The 21,534-nt window shown below is 43.6% G+C and overlaps 1 protein-coding gene across 1 annotated transcript in view; it reads right to left on the reverse strand.

The window, feature by feature from the left end:
• LOC139420852 (teneurin-2-like) overlaps positions 1-21,534 on the reverse strand; it is a 62,689-nt gene that overhangs the window by 27,649 nt on the left and 13,506 nt on the right. The window contains exons 3-4 of the mRNA XM_071171211.1: positions 12,754-12,992; positions 371-493 (exon numbers count right to left, since the gene is read on the reverse strand). Coding sequence (XP_071027312.1) covers positions 371-493; positions 12,754-12,992 — 362 coding nt within the window. The remainder of the gene's footprint in view (positions 1-370; positions 494-12,753; positions 12,993-21,534) is intronic.

A 21,534-nucleotide genomic window follows, 5' to 3' on the forward strand; every position in this document is an offset into this window, starting at 1 on the left:
TAGTATTCTATTAGGAGTTTTGCACCAGACGGGGTAAGCTTCACTATAATTCAAACACTCCAGACAGCAGAAAAGGGAGAACTCGTTATAATTTGTTCATTAACAAATGAAAGCCAGGGACTTCTTGTTCTTCGTTCTTGCACATTAGCAGGTTGTCGATTTCCACTACATCCTTCCCTCCATTCATAAACAAATCTAGCCCAGAGCTACCAGACCTCTAGCCCAGAGCTCCCAGAACAGCCAGAGCCTCACTAGCTGTTAGAACCCCCAGTACAGTTTCCAGTCATCCATGCTGCCTCAGTGTAGTGTAGTGAAGGGTTTCAGCACCATGGCCAGGGGCGGTAGCTGTGTGGACTCTGGCTGTTCTTACCTCTGCCTCCGGAGGGCACTGTTGCCACGTCGCTCCTGCCCGGCAGGCCAGTGCTCAGTCCGTTGTTGATCAGGTGACCATCGGCCGGTTTCAGCTGCCAGTTGAGCCCCAGCAGATTCAGAACTGATCGAGACACAGAGAGAGAGAGAAAGAGAGAGAGCGAGAGCGAGATAGAGAGAGAGCGATAGAGAGCACAATACCATAGTGTGAATATTGTAGTGTATATACCACTAATACACAGAGCTGGGCTGTTGAGCTGTGCTGGGTTGGGCTGGCCACAATGGCCAGGCAGCTTGCCCACACAGGTGGACTGGAAGCCCACAGCCCAGGAGAACAGTTTAATAAGCCTCTCACTTCACTACTTAATCACAATGGCCTTTAGGTAAATCACTTCATCCCAATACTCAAGAGAAAACTCTTTAAACAGCCATGCTATAGAGTTGGCTTTGTCTCATACCTTCCTGTATATTGGATTACATGCTGGGACATCCTAAATCTTGATTAAAAAGAGACAAATAGGCTGAATCTGAATAATAATAAAACAAAAATATATATAAAATGCTTTGAATTTAGTGACAAAGTGGCAAAGATAACTCTTCTTCTTGAGTTAATCAGCTCGTACATTCCATCGCTAGGAAAAGACCTTGGATTAATATCTCAGCAATTTTTCATCATCTCCCCAGAACTCCAATTACTGCTGCCAATGACCTTTTGCACAGAGCGAAACCCAGAGAGTAGAACATTCAGGTATATCAAAATTCCCAAAAATGTAGCTATTAGGTTGGGACAGGGATGGCATCTGCTTGAAGCACACGTCAACCTCACTATAAGTCAGACAGATCAACACTCTTATTTTATAATTGTTTTAATTGTACCTTTATTTAACGAGGCAAGTCAGTTAAGAACAAATTCTTATTTACAATGACGGCCTACCAGGGAACAGTGGCTTATCTGCCTCGTTCAGGGCCAGAACGACAGATTTTTACCTTGTCAGCTCGGGGATTCGAGCCCGCAACTTGTCTGTTATTGGCCCAATGCTCTAACCACTAGGCTACCTGCCGCTCTCTATGATAATATAAGAAACAGTGGTTTTGTCAGTCAGAGGTCCTAAGGTCATCTACATGACAACATGCAGAGTGGTCCAATGGCTGTTCATAACAGGGGTAGAAATGAAATCTACTCTACAAACGGCTACGTGGGGAGAGGCCGAGGGGGTCTTAATATTCTACCCAGTCCCTCTTACCCTAGTCCACATAGATGCACACCAGCACACACACTGACATTGGTATGTACAGGCACAGCAGTATGCAAACAAGCATACGCACGCAAACATATACACGCATGCATGCACACACACGCGCGCGCGCGCGAAGATGCAGATGTATGCAGTATCAGTGTTAATGACTCACCTTCATCTGTGCCCTACTATCCCAGCTACCCCCCCACCCCCCCCCCCCACCCCTCAGGGCTGAGGCAGACAGTAGGCTGAGGAGAATGAATGGAGCAGGATGGGCCCCTCGGTATAGCTCCTGTCTGAACTGTTCAGCTTGACTTGTGGGCAGGCAGGCTATGCTCCTGTGCCACTCCACTGTCAACCTCTCTACCGTCACAGAGATGGAGCAGCCTTTTTTCACTATCTCCATTTACTTTCGCTTTCTCGCTCTTCTCTCCTCTATCTGCTTATCTGCCACAATCTCTCTCCTTCAATCTACCTCCATCTCCACATCTCCTTCATTCATCTCACTCTGCAGCCTTTCTTTTCTCCCACAGCAGTCACTAGGCCTCTGTCCCAGATACACTTTGCTATCCAGACATTGGGCTGCTGCTGCTGATCCTGGCACAGATCAGGGACAAAGAGGTCCAGGAACGTTATCAATAATAAGCTCTCTCCGAACGCTTTGTCTAATGGGACACAATTCACTGCATTTCTGTCGATGCCGGCAAGAAACCCATGTCTTTCTACTCCGCCTGTAGAGGGCACCCTTGCTATAAACCATTGCAGAGTTCAAAGGGGAATTTTTGATTAGGTCTATGCATGGGGAGCCAAACTGCATATCGACTCGGTCTTGCAGCGAGACACACTTCTATACAGCAATGGCGCCACCTTCCGCAATTCAGGATGGTGCCAAGAGCCACATACAATCAATTGCTAATTGTATTAGATAATGTAACAACAATCAAACGATGCCATTCTAAAAATAGCACTTCTCAATGACTATTTTCAAACCATCTCCGCACGGCGTGCACACAGTCACCCTACATTTAAACACAAGAAACAACAATCAGGCTGGCTGTGCAGCTATAGTTATGCACACTATAAATGTGCCCATGGGGAGGAGTGTAGAAAAAGGATCAGAGAAACAGGCACTTTGCATACATTAGCTCAAAGACAAGAGCTGCAGCACTGCACTGCTTACTGCGGTCTGCATGCTGCCTGCACAACTCCCAAGGTTTACCTAGATAATCATTAGCTGATTGAATAAAAAGCTTGTCAATGAGGCGAAGAGACAGTAAAAATAAACCTAAATGACAGCCCCTCAAGCTGTTGGTCATCCTCAGTTAATTCTGAACAAGAACCCAAGTTCTGCCGAGGCATTAATAAATCCTCGCCTTCGGGTTCCTCCTCCCTCTCCAGCTTCTTTCGGTACAACACACGGTCTTCTGCAGGCCTCTCTAAAGACACACATATATACGTGTAAAGCAATGTAAGCTAGGTAATCAGTGGTTCATCAGTCTGTCAATGAACCAGCATGGCAAGTGTTAAATACTCTCTGTCGCTTCAATGCACTTAAGACTGCTTAATCACATCTGGGGGAAATCTTCCACAAACTCATTTTCGGCCCTGCAATAAACATGAATAATTAACAGAAAATGTGTTAGATGAGAAATTCATGAGATGGTGCATAACAATTTATGTAATCTTTATCTATAATTCACCTCCTCAAAGTGATGTATAACATTACCTAGAGAAGTACTAATCTGAGAGATGACCTCAACTCTACCGGGAAGGCACTGTGAGTTCCCCGTCTCGGTCTCTGCTGCAGGAGCAAGACGCTCCGACTTCAGGTCACATCCATCATCAAGGAACAGCACAGAGAGATACTAATGCAGTATAATTATTTATATTGGCTACCACTCACTTCAGTGGTTATGTATCAAAACTCAATGTGACGATCCAAAAAAAAGATAGTTGTAATACATTGGTCTGGGGAGTCTGATGAATTCTATGAATCTAACAGGTGAAGAGTCCTCAGTTTGAGGACCGAGACTGGGTGTGGCAACAACAAAAAAATGATTCCCGAATATTAAGCCTTTATTCTTGTAATACCCCCATGTGAGCTGCTCCCTCCAGGGGATTTCTCCTGCAAACGCAAACACAGCTAAGTCTAAAGGCTTTGAAGTTCAACTACAAAGTGGAGCAGACCCAGGGGCCAGGGGAGGGAGCTTGCCGGGCCGGCTGAGGAAAGGAAAGCAGGCCGTGCTGGGGATGAGGATGGGCCGTGATGTGATGTGATGGAGGAGCGTAGAGCTCAGGTCTGCTCGGTTGGTCCCCTGGCAGGACCAGCCTCTGATGAACCGGTAATGAAAACAGCCGTGGGCCTTGCTCCCTTGGTGCCACACCTCCTCTGACTGATGCAACTAAGTGGCAGTTCACAGCAATCTGAGGACAGGATTACAGGAAGTTAAAAGCAGGTGTGCAGTCTGTGCAGCACCACCACCACCACCCATCCCCCATCCCCGAGAGACAACTCAAATTATAGGTGTGTAAACACAGACGTTAGGCTCCAACTTTCACACACACACACACACACACACACACACACACACACACTATAAGTCACACACTTATCAACACAAACTCAAATCACCAACAATCTGCCACACACAAACACACACAAAAAAAGCGCACTGTGAAATAAAAAGCTTTTATTCCCACTGATCTCCCGGCGTGTTTCCATCTTTGAAGTCTGTTTGATTTGTCGTTCACAGCTTCTAGCAACACTGTTGTGAATACAAATGTGTGACTACGAGAAATCGACAGTGTCTCTCCTAACAATGAAAAGCCAAGCCAATAACAGCAGCCCTTTCTGGGGTCTATCCATCCCCGCAGCAGCATTCTCTCCAATCCCTCCACAGTGTGTACCTTATCCGCTGCTCTATCCTTGACCACTGAGGGACCCCAGCCTCTGAGAGATGATGAGACATGCCTGTGCTGCGGAGCCATTTTGTTGTCTGATCATCACCCTTTCTGCAGACCCATGGAATCTAAAAAGGATTACCACCCCACCAGCAACCCCCGCGACCCCCCTCTGCGAGGGCGAGATGTGGGTGTGAAGAGCAGCGTGACGAGATGGATCCAATCTATTCCACTCCGCTTGTCAAAATCCCTGAGCCCAACCATCGGTCCCCCAGACACCTTTTCTTTCTTCTATAATTACAACCTTCGTGTTATGAGTTTCTCTCTCTTACTCTTTCACCGACTCCAAATGGACCTTGTCACCATCCTGCCCATGTGCAAGTGCTGAGGAGACAATTTGTGTGACAGCGTTATATACCCCTGTCGGTCTCATGAAGGAGAGCCAGGGAGAACATCCACACATATGCCAGCAGCATACCACCCTGCATCCCACTGCTGGCTTGCCCCTGAAGCTAAGTAGGGTCGGTTCTGTCGTTCCCTGGATGGGGGATCAGATGCTGCTTGAAGTCAAGTCAATCAAATGTATTTTATAAAGCCCTTTTTACATCAGCCGATGTCACAACGTGCTGTATAGAAACCCAGCCTAAAACCCCAAACAGCAATGCAGATGTAGAAGCACGGTGGCTAGGAAAAATTCCATAGAAAGGCAGGTGTCCCGGAAGAAACCGAGGACAGGATTACAGTGGTTTTGGAGGGCCAGTAGGGGGCACTCTTCCCTCTGGTCTAAGGAGATCCCCATTTCAGGGCAGTGAAGGGGACATTGCCCTGCGTAGGGTGCCTTCTTGTGGAGGGAACGTTAAAACAGGTATCCTGACTCTCTATGGTTATTAAAAGTCCCATGACTTGTGTCATGTCAAAATGTCCAACCTGGCCCCATTCCATCATGGCCACCTAATTATCCCCCTCATTCCTAGTTGGCATATATCACTCACCTGATAGCTGATGTGTGGTGAAAATGGCACAAAAATGGTTGCTGTGCATCACCCAGGTGGGTGCTACAGTACACATTGATGGTGGATGAGGTGAGTTTCCCCCTACTATAGGAAACGCCTTGAGTACCTCAGTTGGTAGAAAAGCGCTATATAAATCCAATCAATTATTTATTATTTATTATTATTATTATTATTATTATTATTATTATTATTATTATTATTATTATTATTATTATTATATCTGGAGTCAGGCCACATGCTCAGCCTCCCTCTCTACAGCTGCAGCTCTTGTACAGCTCATACTATGTGCGTCTAACCGTAACCGGCCAAGTTCACCAATGGTGGCTGGCCATTCCAGCAATATTGCCAAGGTGCTCTGCTCTCTGCTGCTTTGAATTCGAAATAGACCTGAATTTACTATTACTATGCAGGCTGGCATTTGTTTATAGCGAGAGGTAAAAATATTAAATTAAGTGGAATGGAAATAAAGTTGAATTTTGATTGTCATTTCTGTACGCCAGAAGCAGAATTTAGAGTAGAATGAAGAGACGAGGACTCAGGGTTGTGGATTGTTTTTTCTCCAGTTTAAAGCGCGTGCATTGTATAGCATATCTAACACATCCATGACATGCGGCATAAGGAGAAGTTTCACTCAAAGCCTCATCTCCAAAGTAGGAAGGGAAGGAATTTCAGGTTAGGCTCTCTCCAGTGTACACCGGATTCATTCTGCACATTAAGTTTTGCCAGCATGAAGGTCAAAGTCTCCAAAGGCTTGGGGACATTGGGGGTCGTGTTTTCCAGGGCAGAGCCAGTCTGATGAGGCAGATATTTATAAAAAAAAAATTAAAAAAAACTGTGACAGACTAGGCGTATTGATGGAGCACTGGTTTCAACCGGAGAGAGGAGAACCACGCAGGGCTGAGGACGTCTACCACCTGTCTCACATGTTTTACCACATGGCCTGTCACTAATGATGGACAGATGACTACAATCAGAACCCACACATAAAAGTGACAACCGCCAACCCTGCTCCATCACTGATACCGGAGGGAGAAGGGGAATAATATGAGTGGATGTGCCTGTCAGGTGGTGTGTTATTCTAAATACAGTGTGGGAGAAAAGTATTTAGTCAGCCACCAATTGTGCAAGAAAAAAATCCAGAAAATCACATTGTAGGATTTTTTATGAATTTATTTACAAATTATGGTGGAAAATAAGTATTTGGTCACCTATAAACAAGCAAGATTTCTGGCTCTCACAGACCTGTAACTTCTTCTTTAAGAGGCTCCTCTGTCCTCCACTCGTTACCTGTATTAATGGCACCTGTTTAAACTTATTATCAGTATAAAAGACACCTGTCCACAACCTCAAACAGTCACACTCCAAACTCCACTATGGCCAAGACCAAAGAGCTGTCAAAGGACACCAGAAACAAAATTGTAGACCTGCACCAGGCTGGGAAGACTGAATCTGCAATAGGTAAGCAGCTTGGTTTGAAGAAATCAACCGTGGGAGCAATTATTAGGAAATGGAAGACATACACGACCACTGATAATCTCCCTCGATCTGGGGCTCCACGTAAGACCTCACCCCGTGGGGTCAAAATGATCACAAGAACGGTGAGCAAAAATCCCAGAACCACACGGGGGGACCAAGTGAATGACCTGCAGAGAGCTGGGAGAAAAGTAACAAAGCCTACCATCACTAACACACTACGCCGCCAGGGACTCAAATCCTGCAGTGCCAGACGTGTCCCCCTGCTTAAGCCAGTACATGTCCAGGCCCGTCTGAAGTTTGCTAGAGAGCATTTGGATGATCCAGAAGAAGATTAGGAGAATGTCATATGGTCAGATGAAACCAAAATATAACTTTTTGGTAAAAACTCAACTCGTCGTGTTTGGAGGACAAAGAATGCTGAGTTGCATCCAAAGAACACCATACCTACTGTGAAGCATGGGGGTGGAAACATCATGCTTTGGGGCTGTTTTTCTGCAAAGGGACCAGGATGACTGATCCATGTAAAGGAAAGAATGAATGGGGCCATGTATCGTGAGATTTTGAGTGAAACCCTCCTTCCATCAGCAAGGGTATTGAAGATGAAACGTGGCTGGGTCTTTCAGCATGACAATGATCCCAAACACACCGCCCGGGCAATGAAGGAGTGGCTTTGTAAGAAGCATTTCAAGGTCCTGGAGTGGCCTAGCCAGTCTCCAGATCTCAACCCCATAGAAAATCTTTGGAGGGAGTTGAAAGTCTGTGTTGCCCAGCAACAGACCCAAAACATCACTGCTCTAGAGGAGATCTGCATGGAGGAATGGGCCAAAATGCCAGCAACAGTGTGTGAAAACCTTGTGAAGACTTTTGACCTCTGTCATTGCCAACAAAGGGTATATAACAAAGTACTGAGATAAACTTTTGTTATTGACCAAATACTTATTTTCCACCATAATTTGCAAATAAATTCATTCAAAATCCTACAATGTGATTTTTTTGATTTTTTTTCTCATTTTGTCTGTCATAGTTGAAGTGTACCTATGATGAAAATGACAGGCCTCTCTCATATTTTTAAGTGGGAGAACTTGCACAATTGGTGGCTGACTAAATACTTTTTTGCCCCACTGTATGCCCATTCTAATCCTGTTTTATGAGTCATTAGGTTGATTTCAGTGTCAATGACCCATCTTTTTTGGTTTTATATCATGCCTAATGAAAGCCCCTGCTTATAGCCAGAGCAGCAGCTCCAGCATCAGTTCAGGTAACATGCAGTGCACTCGGAAAATGTTTCAGATCCCTTCACTTTTTCCACATTTTGTTACGCTACAGCTTTATCCTAAAATCGATTAAATGAATGTTTTCCCTCAGTAACCTACACACAATACCGCATAATAAAGTGAAAAGAAGTTTAGACATTTTTGCAAATTTATTAAAAATACAAACAGAAATACCTTATTTACAAAAGTATTCAGACCCTTTGAGATATTCAGCTCAGGTGCATCCTGCTTCCATTGATCATCCTTGAGATGTTTCTACAACTTGAATGAACTTCACCTGTGATAAATGAATTTGATTGGACATGATTTGGAAAAGGTACACACCTGTCTGTTTAAGGTTTCACAGTTGACAATGCATGTCAGAGCAAAAATTAGGCCTTTATGGTAGAGTGGCCAGATGGAAGCCACTCCTCAGTAAAAGGCACATGACAGCCCACTTGGAGTTTGCCAAAAGGCACCTGACCATGCCAAGCGTCACGTCTGGAGGAAACCAGGCACCGCTCATCACCTGGCCAATACCATCCCTACGGTGAAGCATGGTGGTGGCAGCATCATGCTGTGAGGATGTTTTCAGTGGCAGGGACTGTGAGACTAGTCAGGATAGAGGGAAAGATGAACGAAGCAAAGTATGGCGAGATCCTTGATGAAAACCTTCTCCAGAGGATCATGACCTCAGACTGGCGCAAAGGTTCACCTTCAAAAAGGACAACGACCCTAAGCACACAGCCAAGACAACGCAGGAGTAGCTTGGGGACAATTCTCTGAATGTCTTTGAGTGGCCCAGCCAGAGCCTGGACTTGAACCCAATCAAACAACTCTGGAGAGACCTGAAAATAGCTGTGCAGCAATGCTCCCCATCCAACCTGACAGAGCTTGTGAGGATCTGCAGAGAAGAATGGGAGAAAATCCCCAAATACAGGTGTACCAAGCTCGTAGCATCATACCCAAGAAGACTCAAGGCTGTAATCGCTGCCAAAGGTGCTTCAACAAATAACTGAGTAAAGGGTTTGAATACTTATGTAAATGTGATATTTCAGTTTTTAATTTTGGATACATTTGCACAAAATAAAAATAAACTGTTTTTGTTTTGTCATTATTGGGTAGTGTGTAGATTGATGAGGGATTAAAAAAAATCAATTTTAGAATAAGGCTGTAACGTAACAAAATGTGGAAAAAGATAAGGGGTCTGAATACTTTCTGAATGCACCATAACTAAGGGGATAAAAGTAGAACCAATATCAAAAAGGGGGTTTGGGAGGTGGATAGCTAAGCCTAGACATACTTGTCATTTATCTCTCCCTTTCATCATCATCATTCACCAATTAGTGTAAATTAGACCGGCTGTCCTTTAAGGGGGGGGGGGGGGAGAAACGCAGGAGCAGGGCTCTCCATCGCCATTCCCCACCTAGCATGATGATGCTAGACCTGCTCGGCTTGCATCAGGCCTGCTCACCTCACCTGTGTCCTAGCAACAGTAAACCTCTCAGCCCCTTGGATGCGGTAGGTCTGTGAGCGAGTGCGTTTCACAACAAACCACAAGGAATATAAAAAGACCTTTGTGGCAAACGAGTGTCCTTAGAGGAATGGACGAGCGGAGAGATACAAGGACAACTGGTGGGTGTCAGTCTTTCATGATGTAACAACGTCCCCGTGATTGGCCCAGTAGCTCTTCACACTCGTACACTGTTTCAAAATAGCAGATTTGGACACGCAGTGGCTGTGCAATAACATGCTACTCGTGACGTCAGAGCTCAAGGACTCATCTTCACTGTGCAGTATTGGTTTTGACTGACAGCAGTTCTGAACTTGAACACCGGGCGTGACAAGACGTCGCCCCGATCCCCAATGCTAATTGGGGAAATCGCTGTCTTTTGAAAAGACGAGACATAGGACAAACACCCGTTAGTCCAAATGTGCAGTTCACATTTCCATATATCATAAAACTCATGTCATATACAGTAGTGTCAACGTTTATGATCACTATGCTATGTACAGTTCGAAAGACATTTTGGCGAGGAACACGCATCTGAATACACCAAAATGAGGGCCCGCTTCTCTGAACTGCCTTGTGAAAGCCTAACACTGTAAGATCCTATTTAGTAATTTAGCTAGCTAGCCATGTTGCCAACAGAACACACTTTCAAATAATGCCCATCTGACCAGATTGCGATTTATAATGGACTGTTTTTGGAATGTGTAAACAACAACAGTAATTGACACGGATGCAGGGCTGTGTTCCAAAGAAAACAACTACAAGTCTACTTGCTCTAGTTCCTCAACGGCACAGCTAGGAGAGCTCAAAATAGCACCTTATAGTTGAAGACTCCTCTTTGAGACATAAAAGTGCATTCAAATTACGTAGGAACTGTGTGTGGCCACTTGGAGATACAAGTTAAACCCTCTCACTCAAAGCCGTGTCATTTTTGTCTTCTGTTGCACCTACCCCACATTGTCCAGAAATAATCTAGTCGTGTTACTGAATTTATCCAGAGTATTTACAGATTTAGTTATCAACAAATGTGGCAAATAGTACAGTGAATGTAAAATATACATACAATCAATAATGTAATGTTTGGATTAAGTCTTGCATCAGATTAACTGTTTTGCCTTCACATTTTGTCCTCACATTTAATAATTTTCACATAATCTCCAATCTGTTCCCTTTTGATTGTTACCATGGTTATGCATACACGCTTTCCATATTTCTTCTGTAAGAAACATTTCAATTTAGCCCTGTCCCACGAGTGTATTGGGTTAAGAGGCATGCTATGCAGACTCAAAAGGAGTCTAGCGTTCAACTCTTTCAGAGCATATTCTTTGTCTTGAGTCTCTGAGAGAAGTTCTCTTCAGACACTAATTCTGGAGTTCAAGAAAAGGACAGACAGCATCATTTTTTTTAGACACTTATGAAAGAGGGAAACAGAAATAGCTCATATTTGTCTGACTGCTGCGTTTCCAGATGCATTAGTGCAGATCTCCCTGGAACGTAGGCAGAGTCTGGGCTATGGCTGTGTCTGCGGTGGAGAGCTCAGCTGCAGCCGTCCAGGTCTGATCGCTTGTAAATTTTTTTTTTTTAAAGCCACGGTCACATTTATTTCTGCAGTTTGCACGCACGCACAGGGTTTGGTTCTGCTCAGAAGTCCCGGGGCCCGCTGAGTATTGGCCTGGCCCGGGGGTGCTGGATCGGAACCGCTCAGCCCATAAAGCCTCGACCCCCATCCTGGCGCTGGGGTACAGAGCGCTCTGCTTGCTGAGCTGTGGCCTTGCCTCCCTCCCTCGGTGTGCCTGAGTGCCACGCCATGCGAAACATAATCCCACAGGTAATGGGGGAGTTTCACCACGCATCACACACCAGTGCACACACACAGCCAGCTTCCACCCATGGCTGCCCAGAGACAATGAGCCAGCTCTCTCTCTCCCACTCGCTCTTTTTTTTCTCCCTCTCTGTGTGTCTCTCTCCAGATTTGAATAGGACAAGCGTGTCAACGCAATCTCACAGTGAATAAATATATCCACAAACATTGCAATTCCAAACAGTGAAGCCCTGAAAGCCGGGTGGTTGAACCACAATACCGCATAGGCTTGGCCACCACTACTAATGTATCTGTTTCTACCCCACATAGAGCCCGTAATACAACCCATTCAGGCAACTCACAATACACCCCCCCCCCCCCCACGTGATTGGCCTTAGCTGTTATTATGTGACCACAGTGAGGCTCTTGATCGGCTCATCAAAGCCCTTTGATGTGTTTACTCTCATTTTCCACCCCTCCTGTAGTGGGCTCTGCTCCCGCTCTCACTCGAGCGCTCTTACGCCTCAGTATCGACTGTGTCCACAGTCCTCTGAGGAGCAAGGCTTGGGGAGCGGCAGGCTCCCTCTCTCAGCCTGGTGTGTGGAGCTAACAGCACAGCTCACTGCACCCCGCAGTGCTGCGATGACTCACAATCACCATGTCAGATCTGAACACCGCCGGAGAGACCTCAATGCTGACTATAAATCGTTACCTCACAAAACAAAATGCTAATAGTAAATATTGTGGGATGAACCGACCATGGCGTATGGCTAGAGTAGGCCGAGTGTTCACACGGCTTTTTCTTTCTATGTGCTTCATCCTCAGCCATTCATTTGTCATGAGCATGAATACATATTCCATTTTATAATAACCAACATAATATGCTAACAGGCACACGTGGATTCATTGCATGTCAAATGTCAAGCTAATTATGATATATAAGCAAGGTTCTATAAATTGCTTTTCCATGTCAAGTGTCTGTGAATTTTAATATCATTAGTGCGATAGGCCTATGGTATTTCAGTCCACCATACCCTTGACAAGAATATTTTCAGTTGGAATATTTTCTAGTTCATTCCCAAAACAGGTGAAATGAGCCAAGCCAATCTGACAGCAGATGGCATATCAATATAACAAGGGGGGGTCTACAGTAATGTATTGTACTGTACTGTATTGTACTGTAGCCTACCTATGAAGTAGGAGAGCAGCACGGCCAGCAGGACGGCAGCAGCGATGGCCGACACGGCAGCACATTTCCAGCTGCAGTACTTGGAGGGTTTATTCAGCTTGAAGGAGCTCCTGGAGAAGGCGTTTCTGGGTAGCAGCCGCGGTGGGGGTGAGTAGACGGTCCCAGACGTCAGGGGGTACCCTGGAGACGAGCTGCTGAACAGGGGAGTGGTCCCGGACGGGGTTTTAAACAGGAAGTGCCTACAGCGAAGGAGAGAAAAGGAGAGAGAGACAAGAGGCGGACACGGAGAGTTAGAATCAGCTGCTACATGGTCTCTATTACCAATAGAATGTGCAAATTGTGTTGGAGTGAACAGTAGCTTTCAGAATATAATGAGACATCTGGAGCAATGAAGTGCCCCTCTATATTCCACCAGCAATTATTCACTGGTCATTTACATGCATTGATTTTCTTATTCACGCTACTCAAAGCGGTCTAAGGACTCTGAATTATACAGCTAAAAGCATACAGAATATACAGATTATCGCCTTCCAGACTCGTAGACCGGCATTTGATTATTATGCTCATTATCATCGTTAGCGCTTAGGCTAAGAATAAAAATCAACTGCTTCTTCGTCATCAGCAGTCTAATTTCCACCCAATGTGAAGATTAGTAAATACTGTAGCTAAGTTAGTCTGCTTCGACAGTATCTCTCGCCTAGCACCTCCTTTCCGTCCGGTGCCCAGCTTGGCTACAGGCAGACCCCAGTGCAATGCTGGCCTGTGCCAGGTGGGCGGCAGACCCTGCGGGGAGGTCTACGAGGAGGCAGATGGGATGGGGATGAAAGTGGAAGACAGTTGACCGTGCCGCTTTGATGCTGGTCGGAAGCTCTCACAAGCTGCTGCCCCACACTGAACCCAAAAACACTCTCCTCTCAGATCTTGTTCCACAGCTCCAGCCCGGACGGGGAAGGAAATCCAAAACCCCCCAGCATCAAACCTCATGGTGTCCTCCTCTCTCGCCTTAAAAAACAAAATTTCCCTTCTATTCACTCACACACAACAAGAGGACAGTTTCTTCTCCTCTCCTCAATTGGAGAAGCAGTGACTAGATCAATGGTGCACATCTACCAATTACGCGTCTCAACTCCTGAGCTGGTGTCTGATCAATCCTAGCAGTAGAACACGGAGATCAACACTAACAGGCTCTCCACAGCCCATCTCTCAACCAACCCGAAGAATCGCTGGAGAACACCAAGGATGACTTGTAACAAAAGGTCTGGGAATTACAGTTAGAAATAAGTAGGAAATCTGTCAGAGATGTCTGTTAAATCGACTATATGTGTTGTAGAGGGAAGGAACTCTTATATGAAGTAGGTAGGGGGAAGCAGCAGAGAGAGTAACAAGTGGATTGACCGTCAATCCTCACGTCAATTCTCAATTCACCGGTTTGGTGGTCTGTGTCCAAATGAGAGCGCCAGCTCAGAAATAATCATTTCATGGGGCGAGAAAGCAACAGAATGACTTAGATATAAGTAAGATAGAGAGAGAGAGAAAAAAAAACAGGTTGGACGCACAAACAAGCTGTAGGAGGCGTGCGCACATAACTCAAGGCCTTACCTCGATGCGTCTCCGTCAGTCTTTACATTTGGGATCAGTCTTTACGTTTGGGCTTCACGTGCAGGCAAGGTCAAATGTGAAACCTGCTCAAGGCAACAGCCCGATTTTCATAGCCGTGATGATGGTGCGTCGGCATTTCCTCACCCTGGAATAGCGATGATAAAGTGGGCTGACTTGCCGGTCTACCCTATTACCAGTCAATATCAAACGATGGCTGGCTGATGACATCAACTAATCCCAGGGTCTGCAGCATGTGACCTAATAATCCTCATTCAATTCACTCTAACAACCTCGTGTGGAGTGAAATAAACACCTCGAGGAATGGTTTGTCCGAACATAGTATATTGAATATACTGTACTGTCTATGGGAAATCAAAGGGATCACATAAAAAAAAACATGTTTGATGTACGTACGATTGGTTGTGTTAAATATGCGTTCAGACAGCTGGCCATTACGGGTTCATCAGAGTATCATCCTCTACACCTCCTCCTCAGTATATAATAAAAGGGATGAAGACAGTGGAAAGAGGTGTCACCGCGGCGACCTGAGAAGGTGTTAACACTTGGAGAGGAGTGAACCCCCCCCAAGCAGCCCCTCCTGACGGCTGTGTACGTGCACTAATGAAAACATGGCTGAGGTTAGCGCCCTGCCCCTTACTTTGGCCTGCCCTCCGACGCTGCCTGATTAATGACCTGTTCCTTGGTGACAGGCAGGCAAGCACGCAGGCGGCTGGCCACGGCCATCACATCACACCGTGTTAGTGGAGAGAATATCCTCTCAACTAGATGCATGTTAATTGCACCATAGCAGGCAGCAGGTAAATTAATCTATAAATCAATCATATTTTATCCACCAGGGCATGAGTCAAATAGCCGTCGTCAGAGACAGCTTTGCAAAGCAAAACAGAGATCGTATAATGGCTTTGGCAAGCACACAACAGATGAGATGGATGATATCACAGTTGATTATGTGTGGGTATTACCACCTGAATTAAACAACGCAATATTCTCCCAACACACTGTAGAGAATGTAATACTCTCTCTCCTGACATGACAAAGAAGGCTGTTTTGTATCCATAATCGGTCAATAGTGAAAATAAATGTACATGCTATTCAGCAGTTATTAAAAATGCCACTCTAGCTTACAATGACATTCAGTTCACAAGCCTACTCTGACTTTAAACAAAAAAATGAAATCTATTTCAATGTGATTATAGGACAAAATGAGCATATAATATAAAGGCCTTCATACGTTAATTGCTTTAGTTACACATATCATATCAAATCCACGCTCGAGTTGCATATTTTCAAAGAGGAGAGCCAGCATCAAAGCTGCATTTGAATAAGGACTTTTTTTTATTTCTTTCAGGTGAGCCTTTCTGTCTTTTTGTTTATTTATTTTATCCAGATGTTTGCCTTATCATCATTTTAAATAGCACTTATGGTGATAGTCTTTTCTTTCCTTCCTGCTCCGGTGTGTAAATTGGCCACAACATGCCACTCAGAGGGGTTTATCCCACACAGACAGTTTAACAAAACCACAGATGAATACAAAACCAAGCCAAACAGAACAAAAACAAAACAGCAAGACAAAACTGTGTTCATAGTCTCTCTTTCACAGTAAACACTTCTCTCATCCTGAGGGAGGGCGTGTAAAGCCAGCGCAATTAACGAGTAAATGGAGATTTTACAGATAATGAACAGGAATTCAACTGGAGTGTAGATCTATTAGTATTCTACCAGACATGCCAGGACATAATGGTAAAGCTATCAAGGGCAACAGAAATTTAGCATAAGAATTTATGTAATGAACCCTGTTTGGGATTCAAGTCACGGAGGGCTGAACTGTTGGAGGTTTCTGGCTGTTTCTCTCTCAATACCAATACCTCCAGAATATCAGGCAGGCAGGGCCAGGTCTGTCTGCAAGGTGCAACCACGACAACACATTGAGCTGGGCGCTAACACACTGAACCATACCGACGGTGCCGGAGTCAGTCAAACTAATCTAATAAAAAGCAACATCAAAAGGTTCGGGAGTAGAGTCCCCCTAGCACCATGGCTTTTTTAAGCGACCACAAAGTCATTGACTTTATTGTGTTATCCCCGACTGGTTCTTAAAATGTATGTACTGTGTGTATATGTCATTTTTTAAACTGTCAAATCAAAACCAATCAATCAACCTTTGAAGACTTCCACAACAACAAAAAACTAAATCTGACAGGACAGCAACCACAATGACGCAGTTGAACTCAGAGAAAAACATGTTATATAACTAACCCATCCATTCTCAGAGGATGTCTCTCCTAGACAGAGCTCACATAAAAAAAAATAAAAAACTGGGACTCGGTGGGGTTGAAACAGAGAAAAAAGGCATTTGGAAATTGAACAAGCTACAAACACTACCATTTAACATGGCTGCCATTAATAGTGCATAATTAATTCCAATAAACATGCCATCACCATGCAAATGCAGCATCAGTGCGTACCATAATAATCAGTGGCTTGGTCTTCATGTTACAAGAGCCATACAATATGGGCTTTCACGCTACGTTGTGAGCATACAGTAGTAGGGCTAATATATACTGTAATAGGGCTCATACATGCAAATTGGCTAAATACAGGCTATGCATTCTGTTGTTGAGAATATAGGAGGAACACCTACAGGCCAAAAGCACCATTGCACAGGTGGCCACTACTCGCTACACTTTGTGATTTTTTTATCTCCCCCAACCCTGTTTAATTTCAGGGCTCCTCAGCAGAAATCGACTGCTGGAGGAGGACATTCAATCTGCAGATAGAGAGAGAGAGGAAGAGAGTGAGAGAGAGAGGAATGGTCCAGCCTTCTCAAACAAGCCCATGGGGATACAGGGAGAGAGCAGACCGGGCAGCGACTCAGCTCACCTCTCAGGATAATGGATTTTTTTATTATTTAATTTCAATTCACCATTTCTGGAATGTGATGAGACTGGACCCTAGAGTATGACAGTGTTACAGTGCCTTGCAGAAATATTCAGACCCCTTGGATTTCTTCACATTTTACTGTGCTACAAAGCGGGATTCCAAACAAAAAAAATGTCAACAATGTACACAAAATACTCTGTAATGTCAAAGTGATCATATATATGTTTTATTTTTTGAGATAAATAAAACATTCATAACTAAAATACAGTCACTGCATAAGTATTCAGACCCTTTGTTATGGCAAGCCTAAATTAGTTCAAGAGTCAAATGTGGCTTAACAAATCACAGAATAAATTACATGGACTCTGTGTGAAATAACAGGGGTTGACATGATCTTTGAAAGACTAAACCTTCCTCTGTCCCCCATACACACAACCTCTGTAAGGTCCCTCAGTCAAGTATTGAATTTCAGGCACAGATTCAACTACAAAGAGAACGGAGCTTTTCGAAAGCCTCTTAAAGATGGTCAGTGATTGGTAGATGGGTAACAATAACAAATCAGACATTGATTATCTCTTAAGCATAGTCAAGTAAATAATTATGCTGTGGATTATGTATTAAACCACCCAGACACCTCAAAATATACAGTTGTCCTTCTGAACTGAGCTGCTGAGGGCATTGGTGATTTTATAACAGCTACAGTTTAATGATTGGGATGAGAAAAACTGAGGATGGATTAAACAACATTGTAGGGACCTAAATGACGGAGTGAAAAGAAGAATACAAATACACAGAAAGAATATATATTCCAAAACATGCAACAAGTCACTAAAACACAGCAAAGAACTACACTTTTTGCATAAATGCAAAGCCTTATGTTTGGGCAAATCCAACTCAAAACGTCACTGAGCAACTACCTCATTTTCAAGCATGATGGTGGCTGCATCATGGTATGAGTATGCTTGACATCAACAAATACTGGGGAGTTTTTCAGGATAAAACGAAACAGGATGGAGCTAAGCACAGGCAAAATCCTAAAGGAAAACCTGCTTTACACCAGAGACTGGGTGAGGAATTCACCTTTCAGCAGGACAATAACCTACAATAAATCTACACCGGATTTGCTTACCAAGAAGACAGTGAATGTTCCTTAGTAACCAAGTTCAAGTTTTGACTTAAATCTGCTTGAACATCTATGGCAAGACTTGAAAAAAGTACTGTGAGCCATGATCCCCAAACATCTTGACAGAGCTTGAATAATTTTGAAAATAATAAAATGGGTAAATATTGCACAATCCAGGTGTGGAAAGCTCTTAGAGATTTTACCCAGAAAGACTCACAGCTGTAATCACTGCCAAAGGTGTTTCTAATATATATTGACTTATGCAACAACTATATTTTAGTTATTACATATTTCTTCCACTTTGACATTAGAGTATTTTGTGTACATTGCTGACAAAAAATGACAATTAAATCAATTTGACTCCCACTTCGTTTCACTAAAGAAGGAGGATTCTTTATAGATAACATTAATGTCATCGCTGAATAATTTGGTAGCTCATTTATGCACTGTAGTTCCTTGGCGCATAAAGACTAGGGCAAGCATTTCGTGACGGAATTATATAAAATAGTGCACTATGAAAGTGTTTTTCAAACTTTTCTTGCCCAGGCAAACTGGCGACCCAGCATATGTTAGCAAAAAGGTGAACGATAATGGCAAGTAAAAATAAATACTTTATTTTAATGACTAGATTTGGTTGATAGCTTCATTATTTTGACATCCCCACAATTAATTGGAAGAGGAAGTGTCAACTCTAACATAGCCTATAAGCTGAAAAAGTAAAAGGTATCTTGGCGTCGGAGAGAACATTTAGCTGTTTTAAAGATCATTTTCTGCAATTATTCCAATTTTTTCATTGAGCTGAAAGAACATTTTGAAGATTTGAAGTTAATTTCCAGCAATTCTATACAGTTTGGCATGGAGTTGAGGGACAATTTTGCAGCTTTAAAAGCACATTTCCTGCAATTATATGCATTTTGCAATGGCTAATGCTGTATTCCTCTGCGCAAACAAAATCAATGGGCATGTGCCCTGACGTTCTAATTTCTATTCGATTGTTAGTTCTCAAACATTGTATTATGAAAAATTATATATAGTTCAATATCTTTTCTGCATGCTTTTTATCTGGTTTTGGTCGTTTAAGTTGACAATAAAACCGTTTTTCCATCCCGAAAATTACCACTTAAGACAGCCCGCCTAAGAATTTTCTATACAGAAAAACCCCTGTAATTATCTACAATGGCTGTAATTTCCTCCATATTAAAGGGATGGTTTGAGATTTTGGCAATGAAGCCATTTATCTACTTCCCCAGAGTTGGATGAACAGGAACAGCTAGCACGGTAACTGTTCCTGAAGACAGCCAGTCATTGCGCTAACGCTAGTTAGCATAGGCTCTTGAAACTACCTCTAACCTATTTCAGACTGGACGCAGAGACATAAAAAAGTTATCCACAATGGCCTTCTGTTGTAGCTAGCTAGCGAAAATGTATTAAAGAAAATGTTGGTATGTGTCTTTCTACCGTAGTCATTTGCAATATGGTAACCTTACAGTTGATTTGTTCCATTGCAAAAAAAATGGCTTTTCCAAGCCAAACCCAAGTCACTGCCTCCCTGAAAATGTGAGTGTGTGTGTGTGTGTGTGTGTGTGTGTGAGAGAGAGAGAGCATGTGTGTGCTAGTGTGTGTGTGTGAATGTACTGTATGAGTTATATTATCTCCAGCAGTGGTATGATGGACAGCATGTCGGGTGGTTCCAGGTCATAGGGTAAAGGGTCAGGCCCCAGATGAAATGTTGTTTTATGCCTATGAGGGAGACTCTGTAAAGACCAAGCAGTATTAATGGGTGAAACTAAGTAAAAGTGCTAGCGCTGCAAGATGCCCCAGACAGGGGCATCTGAAAGACAAAGAATTATGAACTGAAGTGTGTGAGGTCAGGCCCATATGCCCCGACAGAAGCTATATTAATCTGCCTGCTGAGAACAGGCACTGAGGGGGCAGGGAGAGAGGGAAGAGAGAAGAGGAGAGACGGAAGGGGGGAGAGGAGAAAAGGGCAAGGAGCACTAGAGGGAATTGATAGTGAGCGAATAGACGCAGGGTTCTTGTACTGTTTTGTTTTGTGTGTAGTTTGCATTTGTGTGAGAGTGTAAGTGTATATAGCTGTCTATGTAAAGTGTAGGATTAGGAAGAGGAAATTGGATTGCTGTCCACAGTAGAAAGGGAAGTCATAAAACCTAATAAACTAACTAACAAACAGTGGTGTAAAGTACTTAAGTAAAAATACTTTGAAGTACTACTTAAGTAGTTTTTTGGGGTATCTTACTTTACCATTTATATTTTTGACACCTTTTACTTCACTACATCCCTAAAGAAAATAATGTACTTTAAAAAAAACATTTCCCCTGACACCCAAAAGTTACATTTTGAATGCTTAGCAGGACAGAAAATGGTCAAATTCACACACTTATCAACAGAACCTCCCTGGTCATTCCTAAAGCCTCTGACCTGGTGGACTCACTAAGCACAAATGCATCGTTTGTCAAATATGTCTGACTGTTGGAGTGTGCCCCTGGCTATCCGTAAATTTAAAAAACAAGAACATTGTGCCGCCTGGTTTGATTAATATAAGGAATTTTCAATTATTCATACTTCTACTCTTGATACTTAAGTATATTTTAAACCAAATACTTTTAGACTTTTACTCAAGTAGTAATTTACTGGGCGACTTTCACTTTTACTTGAGTCATTTTCTATCAAGGTATCTTTACTTTTACTCAAGTATGACAACTGGGTACTTTTTCCACCACTGCTAACAAACCACCATACTGGAGACTTTTGGGAAAATGCATGGCCTAAAAACCTGAAAAGCAGCAGAACACAACTCATGCTGCTAGGACACCAGATCAGGAAATACAACCCTAACATCCTGAACACTGTCTCGTTATTCCTGCGTATCTCAGCTACTGTGATGGAATTGAAAAAAACTGAGTTCCTACAGTAAAAACTGATTTCCTCACTCAGTAGGAGGCATGCTGGCTGTGACTCAGGCGCCAGGCTCCATTTTGGAAAGGAGGGAACAGGCAGGTAAAGGCACCCGGCGGTAGCAGGAGTAGCAGGAGCTCCTGGCAAATAAAACATCTGAGAGACACGCCCTGTAGTCCCGGTAACATGAATTGTGCATGTGGCGTGTTTGGAGTGTGATCTGGGAACATAGAGGAGCGACT

The sequence above is a fragment of the Oncorhynchus clarkii genome, chromosome 12, assembly GCF_045791955.1.
Source record: "Oncorhynchus clarkii lewisi isolate Uvic-CL-2024 chromosome 12, UVic_Ocla_1.0, whole genome shotgun sequence".
NCBI lineage: Eukaryota > Metazoa > Chordata > Actinopteri > Salmoniformes > Salmonidae > Oncorhynchus > Oncorhynchus clarkii.